At 38.2% G+C, this 12,404-nt stretch overlaps 1 protein-coding gene across 17 annotated transcripts in view; it reads left to right on the forward strand.

Moving 5' to 3' along the window:
* The window catches only part of CNOT1 (CCR4-NOT transcription complex subunit 1), a 98,285-nt gene that overhangs the window by 77,678 nt on the left and 8,203 nt on the right, over window positions 1–12,404 (forward strand). For 11 of the 17 annotated variants that reach the window (XR_004961093.1, XM_036274296.1, XM_036274298.1 and 8 more), the window contains 10 exons: window positions 169–288; window positions 1,761–1,952; window positions 2,498–2,640; window positions 3,884–3,992; window positions 4,096–4,265; window positions 4,944–5,196; window positions 7,372–7,620; window positions 8,608–8,771; window positions 8,950–9,067; window positions 10,135–10,236. Coding sequence is in view for 16 of the 17 variants with exons in the window: in XM_036274296.1 (XP_036130189.1) it covers window positions 169–288; window positions 1,761–1,952; window positions 2,498–2,640; window positions 3,884–3,992; window positions 4,096–4,265; window positions 4,944–5,196; window positions 7,372–7,620; window positions 8,608–8,771; window positions 8,950–9,067; window positions 10,135–10,236 (1,620 nt within the window). In the remaining variant the exon portion in view is untranslated. Of the gene's footprint in view, window positions 1–168; window positions 289–1,760; window positions 1,953–2,497; window positions 2,641–3,883; window positions 3,993–4,095; window positions 4,266–4,943; window positions 5,197–7,371; window positions 7,621–8,607; window positions 8,772–8,949; window positions 9,068–9,907; window positions 10,004–10,134; window positions 10,237–12,404 lie in introns of those variants that run through there. The other 6 variants (XM_036274300.1, XM_036274313.1, XM_036274301.1 and 3 more) reach the window with 3 other exon arrangements.

A 12,404-nucleotide genomic window follows, 5' to 3' on the forward strand; every position in this document is an offset into this window, starting at 1 on the left:
TGTACATGTGCACATGCATACTCATTCATGCTATTACACACTGTAATGACTCCTGTGTCCCTTCTCAGAACCCCTGTGCTTACTTCCATGCAAATTTGCCACTTTCAAAAAAAGTTTCCTTTTGATTTGTGAAGAGGTTCCTGTCAAAATAGGTTTTCTTCTTCCAAGGTTGGTGGTGTGGACCCAAAGCAGTTGGCTGTTTATGAAGAATTTGCACGTAATGTGCCTGGCTTCTTGCCTACGAATGATTTAAGTCAGCCCACGGGATTTTTAGCTCAACCCATGAAGGTAAATACTTTCCTTGGTTTAAATTGAGTTTAACAGTTTAGTTTGAGTGTTTTTGTCTAATCTGGAACTCGCTTCCTGGGAGCTGAAGTTAAAGTAGGAAAAAAACTACCCAGTTATTGTTGAGTATAGGTATTCTCTGTATGAGATTAACATGGTATACAGGGGATTTTTTTTTTTTTTTTAATATCCATGGGGTTATCTTTTTTTTTTTTTAAGAGAGAGAAACATCGATATGAGAGATACACCCATCAGCTGCCTCCTGCATGCCCCCTACTGGGGATTGCACTTGAAACCTGGGCATGTGCCCTGACCGGGAATCAGTCCATGGGATAATGCTCAATTCACAGAGCCACACCAGCTGGGAAGATTTATCTTTCATATTTGGTCTAATTAGAGGAATTTATATGACTTCCCTGTTTTTTCTTTTAAAAAGATTTTATTTTATTTTTTAAATGATTTATGTGTTTTTGTTGTTTATTTTATTTTGTTTTTTAATCCTCACCTGAGGATATTTTTCCATTGATTTTTTTCAGATAGAGTGGGACGGAGGGAGGAAGAGAAGGAGAGAGAGAAACATCTGTGTGAGAGAGAGACACCGATTGGTTGTCTTCTGCACGAACCCAACCAGTGCCGGGGATCGAACCTACAACCCAGGTATGTGCCCTTGATTGGGAATCGACCCATGCACCAAGAGGTGGCTGGCTGGTTCTATTTTGGTCGGGGCACATGCCTGGGTTGTGGGCCTGATTCCAAGTGAGGGACATACAGGAGATGGCCAATCGATGTTCCCTCTCACCAATGGTTCTTTGTTTTTCCTTTTTTTTTGATTGATTTTTACAAAGAGGAATGGAAAATGAGAGAGAAACATCGATGAGAGAGAACATTGATTAGCCACCTCCTGCATACCCCCCACTGGGAATTGGACCCATTATTGATGTTTGTTTTCCTCCTCTCAAAATCAATAAATAAAAAAACAAAAACATTTTAAAACCATTATTTATAGAAAAGTAAAAATTTTAGGGGGAAACATTTTCCCTCTGAGCCATTTGAACATATTGTGCTGACCTTGTTGTCCCGCTCTTACAGAGACATTCTCCTGTAGACCATAGTACAACCATTAAAAGCAGAAAGCTAATGCTGTTTCATTAATACCATCTAATCCTTAGACCTCATTCGGGTCTTACAAAATGTCCCAATATTGTCCTTTTTTAAAAATGTTTTTTAAATTCATTTTAGAGAGAAGCATCAATATGAAGGAAACATTGATTGGTTGCCCCCTGTACACACCACAACTAGGGATCAAACCTGCTACCTTTTGGTGTATGGGTGGATGTTCCAAACAACTGAGCCACACTGACCAGGGCGCCCCTCCATGTTTTAATGGGGGGAAAAAAGACTTCAGTTGCTACATGTGCCAATGAAAAATCTTTAAAATGTTTCTCTTTTTTGGTTGTTTCCTTCTCTTAAAACAGCAAGCTTGGGCAACAGATGATGTAGCTCAAATTTATGATAAGTGCATTACAGAACTAGAGCAGCACCTACATGCCATTCCACCAACTTTGGCGATGAACCCTCAAGCTCAGGCTCTTAGAAGTCTTTTGGAGGTTGTAGTGTTATCTCGAAACTCTCGGGATGCCATAGCTGCTCTTGGATTGCTCCAGAAGGTAGGTTCTTGAACTATTACTTTCAGAAGAAACTAGGTTTGTAAACATACGGTGACCTGCACTATTATCTATTTAAGCTGCATTTAAGATTTTAAAATATAATATAAAGCAAGTTCTGTCCAATAACAAGCAGGTGGTTTTCTCCAGATTAGAATTTAGTCATGGCAGTTAAAAATGGTAAAGTGGGAAATCTTTTTAAGGCAAGATTTTCTGGAAATAAGATTATTCAGGAAACTAAAATATAGCCAGTTAGATTTTAAGGGACACATTGATGCAAGTATTTGGGTAACAGTACGGGGTGGGTTGAGAGCATTGGATTTTGACTCTAAAGGGACAGCGGAGCCTTATGTTACAGTGAAGAATGCAAAATGAGCATAAACCAGATAGAACTAGGTAAGTGAAAAGAACTTTGGTGAGTGGAGAAATGGTTAACTCTGGGCCCTAGAAGGTAACTTGTAGCATTAAGGTTTGGTTTATGGCTTTGATAGTGGGGCTGAGTACTATATTTTCCATGGTTCTGAACTCTTTTTTTTTTTTCTTCATAGGCTGTAGAGGGCTTACTAGATGCCACAAGTGGTGCTGATGCTGACCTGCTGCTGCGCTACAGGGAATGCCACCTCTTGGTCTTGAAGGCTCTTCAAGATGGCCGGGCATATGGGTCTCCATGGTGTAACAAACAAATCACAAGGTCTGTAGCCATCTTATTTTTTTTTTTTTATTTTTTTATTTTTTTTTTATCCTCACCCGAGGACACTTTTTTCATTCTTTGTTCAGATAGAGCAGGAGGGAGAGAGAGAGAGAAACATCGATGTGAAAGGGACACATCGAGTGGCTGCCACCCGCACGACCAACCAGGGCCGGGGACAAACTGCAACCGAGGTACATGCCCTTAGCGGGAACCGAACCCGGGTCTCTCCGGACCGCAGGCCAACGCTCTAACCGCTGAGCCAAACCGGCCAGGGCAAAAGCATGGAATTTTTTTTTTAATCCTCACCCGAGGATATTTTTCCATTTTTTGTACAGATAGAATGGGAGGGAGAGAGAGGAAGGGAGAGAGAGGGAGAAACATCGACATGAAGGGACACATCGAGTGGCTGCCACCCGCACGACCAACCAGGGCCGGGGACAAACTGCAACTGAAGTACATGCCCTTAGCGGGAACCGAACCCGGGTCTCTCTGGACCACAGGCCGACGCTCTAACCACTGAGCCAAACCGGCCAGGGCAGTAGCCATCTTAAAAGAGTAATATTTATTGGACTTCCTTCTGATATACATGGCTCTGTTTAGGTCTAGAGGTTTCCCTTTAATCTAGAAGGTAAATGGGACATTTGTAATTTCTAATTGTAAGTAGAGAGAATTGTTGAATGGTTGTCCTTTCCCCATCTGGTGGCCATAACAGTTACAGAAAAACTAGTACCTTACTTTGGGGAATAAATTGTAGATTATTGGTTTTAAAAGGTTGCATTGTTTTTATAGCAGTGGTGTTCATATATAAATATTTTAATGTCTTAAATGGAATGCCTTTTTAAAAAGAATATATTTTTATTGATTTTTTTTTTTTTTTTAAGAGGGGAAGGGAGACAGAGAGAAACATTGATGGGCTGCCTCCTGTACGTCCTCTACTTGGGATTGAGCCCACAGTCCCAGCATGTGCCCTGACCGGGAATCAAACCAGTGACCTGTTAGTGCGCACAGTATGACCAACCACACACTGGCCAGGGCTTGGAATGCTGTGTTTTCTAGGCTTTGAAAGCAAAGCTAGCGTTCTACTTCATTACTGGATATTTTAAATCTTGTATACGGATTTTCATTTGGTTCTGAAGACATCCTTAGTTTGGAACAAATTATCGTTGGATAAAATGGGTTCTTTATTTTACCGGATGCACTATGGTTACGCTTATATGAATAAAGAAATACTGACTTTTTCTAGGTGCCTAATTGAATGTCGGGATGAATATAAATACAATGTGGAGGCAGTGGAGTTGCTAATTCGCAATCATTTGGTTAATATGCAGCAGTATGATCTTCACCTAGCTCAGGTATGGAAGTTTACCTAAACAGGAGAAGGGGCACGCTGATACTTGGGAAATATATTTGCTGTTAACTGTTGTCTTTCTTACATTGTGCTTTCTTTGTTGCCAGTCAATGGAGAATGGTTTAAACTACATGGCTGTCGCCTTTGCTATGCAATTAGTAAAAATCCTGCTGGTGGATGAAAGGAGTGTTGCCCATATTACTGAAGCAGATCTGTTCCACACCATTGAAACCCTCATGAGAATTAATGCTCACTCCAGAGGCAATGCTCCAGAAGGGTGAGGATAAAATGCTTGGGATATTTTTGTATTCAGCATTCTCAGAGCTTTAGAAATGAATGTGCAGACTTACTAACATTACCTGTTATAACTGCTTTATCTACAACTTATGGTAAGCTTTAGAGAGGCCTAATATTGTCCCTTGAAGTATGAAAGCTTAACTAACTGCCAAGTCTTCTTGCTGTAGAGCAGTACATACAGTATTAGGCTTGGTGTCAGAGTCCTGTGTTTAAGCCCTGGCTCTGCCACTTAAAATCTATCTGATTTTAGGCAAGTTGATTTATCCTCCTTAAGTCTGTTTTATGTATAAAATGGAAATAATATCTCAAAGAGCTGTTGAGAATTAAGATAAGTAACAAATCATGTTATATAATAGGTACACAGTCAATATTTTATAGTAGGGATGCAGTGAATGCTTGTTGACCATGAACATCAGCTCCATTTCAATGGGCACCATTTTTTGGTCAAGAAGTGGCTTAACTAAGGTCAGTTATTTGCATATTGTGTTGTCCTCCTGAGTAAACAGAAACGAAGAGACCAAGGGTAGTTTTAAATATGGAAATGATAAAGTGATCATCACTCTTGTGGTTTCTACTAAATAAGCAAGTTGTCCAACTGTATGTCTATGAAATCACAACCATGAGTAGACTGATTTTCACTCTGGATTTATTGTACTAGATTGCCCCAGCTGATGGAAGTAGTGCGATCCAACTATGAAGCAATGATTGATCGTGCTCATGGAGGCCCTAACTTTATGATGCATTCTGGGATCTCTCAAGCCTCAGAGTACGATGATCCTCCAGGCCTGAGGGAGAAGGCAGAGTATCTTCTGAGGGAATGGGTGAATCTCTACCATTCAGCAGCAGCTGGCCGTGACAGTACCAAAGCTTTCTCTGCGTTTGTTGGACAGGTAGAGCTTTTGGAAAGAAAGGTGCTTTTTATTCAACATAAGTAGGATGTGATACCTCCAATATTAAAGTTCAGTATTATGTACCTGTGGTCAGACAGTTACCTCCATACTCATGTAAACCAAAAATGTCATCATCATTACCCCATTAAATTGATACAGCTTATTTGTTTCATCATTGGTCACTAAGCAGTAAAGTCAACATTCCTAGTCGTCCCCTTTAAGTTCTGTTTATCCCATTTCAGTTGTCACAGCTACCAAGTACAATAGGTCAGATAATGAATAATGAAATTGCCAGGTGTACCTGTGTTAATTTTATTAGCTTGATCATCAGTGATGGGATTATGGACTAATGATAAGGTTCTCATAATAGCCCATGTTTAAAAAATAATAAAACTAAAAACTTGATTTTTTTTTTTTAAATGGCAGAGCTTTTAAATTGTATTCTCTAAAGTAGCTTATCTACCTAAACTGATTAACATGTTCTTTTTGGGAACTAGTTCCCAGTATTTATTTTTATTCTATTTGATCTAAATTGAACTTTAAAGTGTTAGGAAATAACTTCATAGCTAAAAACTAGGTTTGGCAGGAATATTTGTGAACTGCATGAACATGAAAAAATGTACGAAGAGAGCCATAGTATCATTGAGCATTCTGTTTTTTATCCTCACTGGCTGCTTTTAGCCACTGTGGAGGGATTCATACCCAGCAGTCAGTATGTCCTAATCATGTTACTTGGCTGGCACGAGTGGTACTTTTTTTCCTGATCCGGCCTTAGAATTCCTTTAGTAGAACTCTAGTAATGTTTGTTCAGGGAGATATATCTGCTTATTTCTGCAGATTTACCATTATATTTCTTTAAACGGAGGCCAAAGTTTAGGTGCTCATCAAAGAAAGATTACAGATTAGATCTTTTCTCAAATAAAAGACAATTGAATGTGGAAGAACTGCTTTGAATTTTAGGAGTTAGAAATTGGATTTACTTTCCAAGATAAGTGTTACTTAGTAAATGCATGCTAAGTAACTTTCTCCCCTTAAAGAATGCAGGGAATTACAAAACATACCTATTGAAAAGCTGTTACTGAATGTTTATAGTTTGATTTCTGATTTGGATGGAAGAATTTTGAATCAATTGGTTTTTGTGATCATTGGTATTTCATGGGTATGGATGTGGCACCTGTCTCAGCTATTCTTCTGGCTTATTTATTAGCTCTCATCTCTCCATTTGTAAAAGTTAATGTATTACACTTTTCTATTCTCTCGCATCCTTTTCAGAATTCTTTCTTCCTTCCTTAGGCTCCATCTTCATTATGTAGCAGGCTGTCATTAATTCTTCTCCCGTGTTAACTTTTCAGATTTCAATGTACAAAAGTCTCTTTGCTGGCCTTCTGTCTTGGCTAGGGTACATGACTGTCAATTCAGCTGTTTTATTGCTTATCAAAGTTTCCAAGATAATAGTCAAGTGTTTATTTTGGGCTTGGTTTCTTTGTTTAGTAAGCACTGACCTCCTTCCTCTGCTGCCTTAATGCTTATTACACTGTCTTCTCTTCTGTTGTACTAGTCAAATAACTTCTGCTGCTTCACTTCTAGATCATATGTCATAAAATTTGTATTTTATCCTTTTTTGGAAGAGTAAACTTGCCCTTCCTATTTTATTTTAACTTAATTTATGTTGAACTGGCTTAATGTATATTAAAATAACTAGGTATGATCTGTGGGTATTTTCATTGGGTACTGACTTACACAAATTATTGATTTTCTTGGTGAGGCTAGTTGGAATTTCAAAAACTTTGGTTAAGTCAATTGGAAATAATTATCTTCTCTGAGAAAGAAAAATCTATAATTTCATCTTTGTGGGGAAAATACACCTTGGACAGGATGTCTTAATATGACTTTTAGTGCGTTACTGAAGATTGGTTTAATTTGCATAGCTAATTTTTCAAATTATCTGGCTATGGACTGCTGTTCAAATTTGCCATGTTGTTTATCAGTTTCCACCTTTTATATTCTCCATTAAACTTAAACAATTCTGTCACGGGTCCTTAATGGCCAAGTCATTTTCATAGCAGCTTTTTTTACAAAGTAAAAATTAGAAATGTGACAATGGGAATAAATGAGAATATTTTTTAAATATGAAAATGAAAAGTTAATTTGTGTGTATTATCTTATTGTGTTTTTATGTTTTTGTTCCTTTGGTAGATGCACCAGCAAGGAATCCTGAAGACCGATGACCTCATAACAAGGTTCTTTCGTCTGTGTACTGAAATGTGTGTTGAAATCAGTTACCGTGCTCAGGCAGAGCAGCAGCATAACCCTGCTGCTAATCCCACCATGATCCGAGCCAAGTGCTATCACAACCTGGATGCCTTTGTCCGGCTCATTGCACTGCTAGTGAAGCACTCAGGGGAGGCCACCAACACTGTCACAAAGATTAATCTGCTGAATAAGGTCTGAAATCCTTTCTTGCCTTATTCTTGGTACACCTGAAGCCTGCATCAGTGGTTCTAAGGGCCCAACTCTTTTCCAAAAATTTTGTAACACCCCCTTTTCTGTATTGAAATTAAATTTATAGGTAATATGTAAAGTAAATGTAATCACCAACTTTTAGGAATATGATCCCCCCCCCCCCCAAATAATGTATTTCAGTATGTTAATGTTGGGTAATGCTAACTAAAAGGTATTTAGTTACTATGAAATTTGCTCTTAAATATAGAATCACTGAACGAGATGGCTAGATAGGGTCGCTGATAACACAGATTGATTGGGAGCTCAAATACCATGAGTGACATTGCAATCATTGTCTTGATTTTTCTGAAAAGGAACAAAGTACGGTTTTCTTTTTATTTGTATAGTGGCATTCTTAGAAATTTGAATAGTAAAATAATGCAAAAATGAACTTTGAGTTTGGTCTTGGGTTATCATAATCAAATAGGTATCATAATCAAATAAGTTGTTACAATCCTTACTGTTAACTGGGAAAGTCAAGTGGAGCGCAGGACAGTTCATTGTATAAGAAATGCAGGACATTTCTGCAGCCTAATAGTTTCCCTGGTCCCTACCTACTAAGTGACCAAAGAACTAGAAGTTGCCTTTCGCCAACTTCATGTCAGACCAGGAAAATTAGGCTGTTAGATTGTAATAACATGATAAAATACGATGTACCGTGCTAATTTATACAGCTTTAGCAAAATCACTGGGGATCTGTGGAGAGTATACATATCTGGTCAAAGGGTATTGAAATTCAAAGAAAAAAACCCAGAACTCTGCAGGCCAAATCAAATCAGTGCTGTCAGCATATAATTTCATATTCAAATAGTATATGTTCTTTCCTCTAATGTTGGGTTAAAGATGCAAGGTAAAAAAGCATGACTCTAGAGAGTGGTAAGATAATTATCTTCGTGATTTAAAGCTATAATCTGTGTGCCCTTTATTTAGGTCCTTGGTATAGTGGTGGGAGTTCTCCTTCAGGATCATGATGTTCGGCAAAGTGAATTTCAGCAGCTTCCCTACCATCGAATTTTTATCATGCTGCTCTTGGAACTTAATGCACCTGAGCATGTATTGGAAACCATTAACTTCCAGACACTTACAGCTTTCTGGTGAGTAGTGTTCAATTAAATAGAGATTTCCTGGTAAAGATTGATGTTTTAGTGTACTAAAATTTGAGAACAAATTTTTGTTTTAGGCATGTTTATTCATAACACATCCTGTCTTATATGCATGTGTTCACTATATTTAAGTTAGACTGTACTTCTGACAAAGGTTTTCTTCTTTCAGCAATACATTCCACATCTTGAGGCCTACCAAAGCTCCTGGCTTTGTGTATGCCTGGCTCGAATTGATCTCCCATCGGATATTTATTGCAAGAATGCTGGCACATACGCCACAGCAGAAGGTGTGGCTGCAGTTTATCTCCTACAGATGAAGACTGTAACTACCTGGGGCTTATTTAGTACTATTAGTCATTTAGTAGTAGTAATTACACTTCTTCCAGGTGTAGTTGGGAATTTTTCTGTTGAATGTGGAGTCAAGTCACAGAGAGTACTTAATTGCCTTTGCCTGATTCGCTCCAGTGATTATGATATTGCATCTCCAAGTCTGTTGTGAGCTATCTCTGTCAATCTCTTAAAGGCTTTCTAAAGAAAGTTGAAAGTTTGGACCACCTCTGTAGACATCTATGTAAAACTGGAACCTGCCAGTTTTACATGGTTGCACTCTTAAGTGCTAAAAACTCTCACACAAGATTAAGGACCATTGGTCACTGTATTTGAAGACATTAGGATCAAGTGTTAGTAAAAAGGTTTTTCATATAATTGTGAATAAACACAAACACAGTTAACATGAAAAGCCTCTCCCATCTTACAGTAAATGACAAATGACTACCCATGATTGGCCTTTCAGATCAAGGAAAAATGTGACTACTTATGTATGTGTTCAGCAAAAAAGAGAGTGAAAGAATGGAGTTAGTTTTGTTTGATGGAAAAGTGCTTTCCAGGATTGAATAAAATTACCCCAAGAATGAAGATAATTGGTGTAATTGGGGGATGTTGAGCAGGCCAAGTTTGGATTCATATAAATTGGATAAGGTTATTTGCCAGGAGTTGAGGAACTGTCTGGGAAAAGAAATGGTCGTGATTCAGGCCTTCAGACCTGTTAGTTTCTCAGTTGGCTAAGTGTTTTGTGTCTGTCTGAAATTTCCTCACGTTCCTCTCCCATTCTTTAAATTTTGCTACAGGCACAAGGACCTACATGTCCTGGAGTTTCTGGAGTCAGCTTGTTTCTCACTACCTCCATAATTATGCTTATTCCTTTTTAATGCCAGTCAGTCTTTAAGAGAGGTACTTACATCAGCATTCTCTAGTTGTATTAGTATGAAGAAGTCACAGTGTAGCTGATTCTGCATCTGTTTTTTGGTGGCAGAATAGCAGCTAAGTAAGACTCATGTACATTTCTTTCTTTCAGGGATGGCCTATGTATGCACAGCTACTGATTGACTTATTCAAATATTTAGCACCTTTCCTTAGAAATGTGGAACTCACCAAACCTATGCAAATCCTCTACAAGGTAATTTGGAGTTATTGATTAAAAAATAATTAAAACGTAACACTTAAAACACACACACACACACACACACAACTGGAAATATGAGGCCTAATATTTGTTTCATTGTGAAGCTTTTAAAGTATGATACATATTCAGAAAAGTGCAAAATTCAAACATACTTGCCTAACCAGCAATGGATCATAAGGTATTCATATGTTCAACTTTAATAGATACTACCAGTTAAACAAAATGTGTGTGCCAGTTAACTCTTCCAGCAACACATCAGAGTTACTATTTACATTCTTTTCATTCCTGGTATATTGTCTGGTTTTCATTTTAGCCATTTGTTGCAGTTGTGCAGCAGGATCTCATTGTGGATTTAATTTTCATTTTCTTGAATTCTTAATGAGGTTTTTATGTGTAGATTTGCCATGGATATTCTCCTTTTGTGATGTTTCTTTTCTAGTGTTGTGCTCATATTTTATTGGATTACCTACATTGTTCTTGTTTTATAGGAATTATTCATATATTCTGGATGTAAACCCTTTGTTGATGATGTATCAAACATCTCACATTCTTATAGCTTGTCTTTTCACGTCACTCCCTTAAAGTATGGTCTTAAGGAATGGATGTTTTAAATTTAATGTAGTCAAAATTAGCATTTTTTAAAACTTTCATTGTTTCATTGTTTTTTATGTCTTGTGTAAGAAATACTTGCCAGTTCCAAATTGCATTCTGTTCTATGTGGGCCTTCCCAAGTTTAGGTTTGTGATCTGTTTCAGATTTATTTTTGTGTGTGGTGAGCTTTATCGCCCCCACCCCCCTCCTATGTCCCAATATACAAGGCTTTTCAGCACCATTTTTTTTTTTTTAAATCCTCACTTGAGAATATTTTTCTATTTATCTTCAGGGAGAGAGAGATGAACATCAATGTGAGAGGGTCATATCTACTGGTTGCCTCCCATACAATCCTGACCAGGGCTGGGGACGAACCGCAACCGAGATACGTGCCCTTTGCTGAAATTGAACCTGGGACTCATTGGTTTGCAGGCTGGCTGATGCTCTACCACTGAGCCAAACTGGTCATGGCTCAGCACCAATTTTTAAGCCCTTCATTTTCAATTCTCACCTGAGGAAATTTTTCTATTTATCTTTAGTTAGAGAGAGAGGGAGAGGAAGAGAGAGAGAAACATCAACACAAGAGGGACACAGCCAGTTGCCTCTCACATGACTCCGACCAGGCCCTGGGCCGAACTGCAACCGAGATACATGCCCTTGGTCAGAATTGAACCTGCGACTCTTTGGTTCACAGGCCGACGCTCCAATGCTGAGCCAAACCAGCCAGGGCTAAGTCCTTCATTTTCTATTGAGTTGATTTGACACTTATGACAAAATAATTACATATTCATTGATACCTCTCTAGTTGATCCATGTATCTATTCTTAGACCAGTATAAGTCCCCTTCAACTTCGTTCTCTTTTAACATTGTTTTGGTTACTCTGTACCATTTTGCAGTTCTCTAAAAACTTTGCAATCAATTTCACTTCTAAACACTTGTTGGAGTTTAGATCGATAATGCACTAAGTCTTTAGATCAATTTAGAGAGAAGAGACATTTTAATAATATTGAGCCTTTCAATCCATGGATGGATGGATGGATGGATGGATAGATATCTTCATTTAGTTAGGTCTTTCATTTTAGTTTGCAGTGCTTTGTAGTTTTTGGCATAGGTGTTTAGAACATCTTTTCTTATACTTATTCCTACGTATTGATGTTTCTTGTGAAATTACAAGATTTTTTTCTGTTTTTTCCTCACTTGAGGACGCCTTTTTGCATTTTATCTTCAGACAGAGCTGGAGGGAGAGAGAGAGAGAAACATTGATGTGAGAGAGGCACATCGACTGGTTGCCACCCACACAACCCCAACCCGGCTGGGGACAAACTGCAACCAGGCACGTGCCCCTAGCGGGAACCAAACCCAGGACTCTGATCCACAGGACGACACTCTAACTGGCCAAGGCGAGATATCTTTTTTAAATTCTCATTTCTTTGTTAGTAGCCTATAGAAATAGAATTGATTTTTGTATATCTGCTTTGTTTCCATCCATCTTGCTAAATTTACTTTTCCTGAGAGATTATATTTTTTTGGGAGGCGTGTATTCTGTGTACATAACCATTTCATCTTCTTG

This window comes from Molossus molossus, unplaced genomic scaffold, assembly GCF_014108415.1.
Source record: "Molossus molossus isolate mMolMol1 unplaced genomic scaffold, mMolMol1.p scaffold_m16_p_21, whole genome shotgun sequence".
Lineage (NCBI taxonomy): Eukaryota > Metazoa > Chordata > Mammalia > Chiroptera > Molossidae > Molossus > Molossus molossus.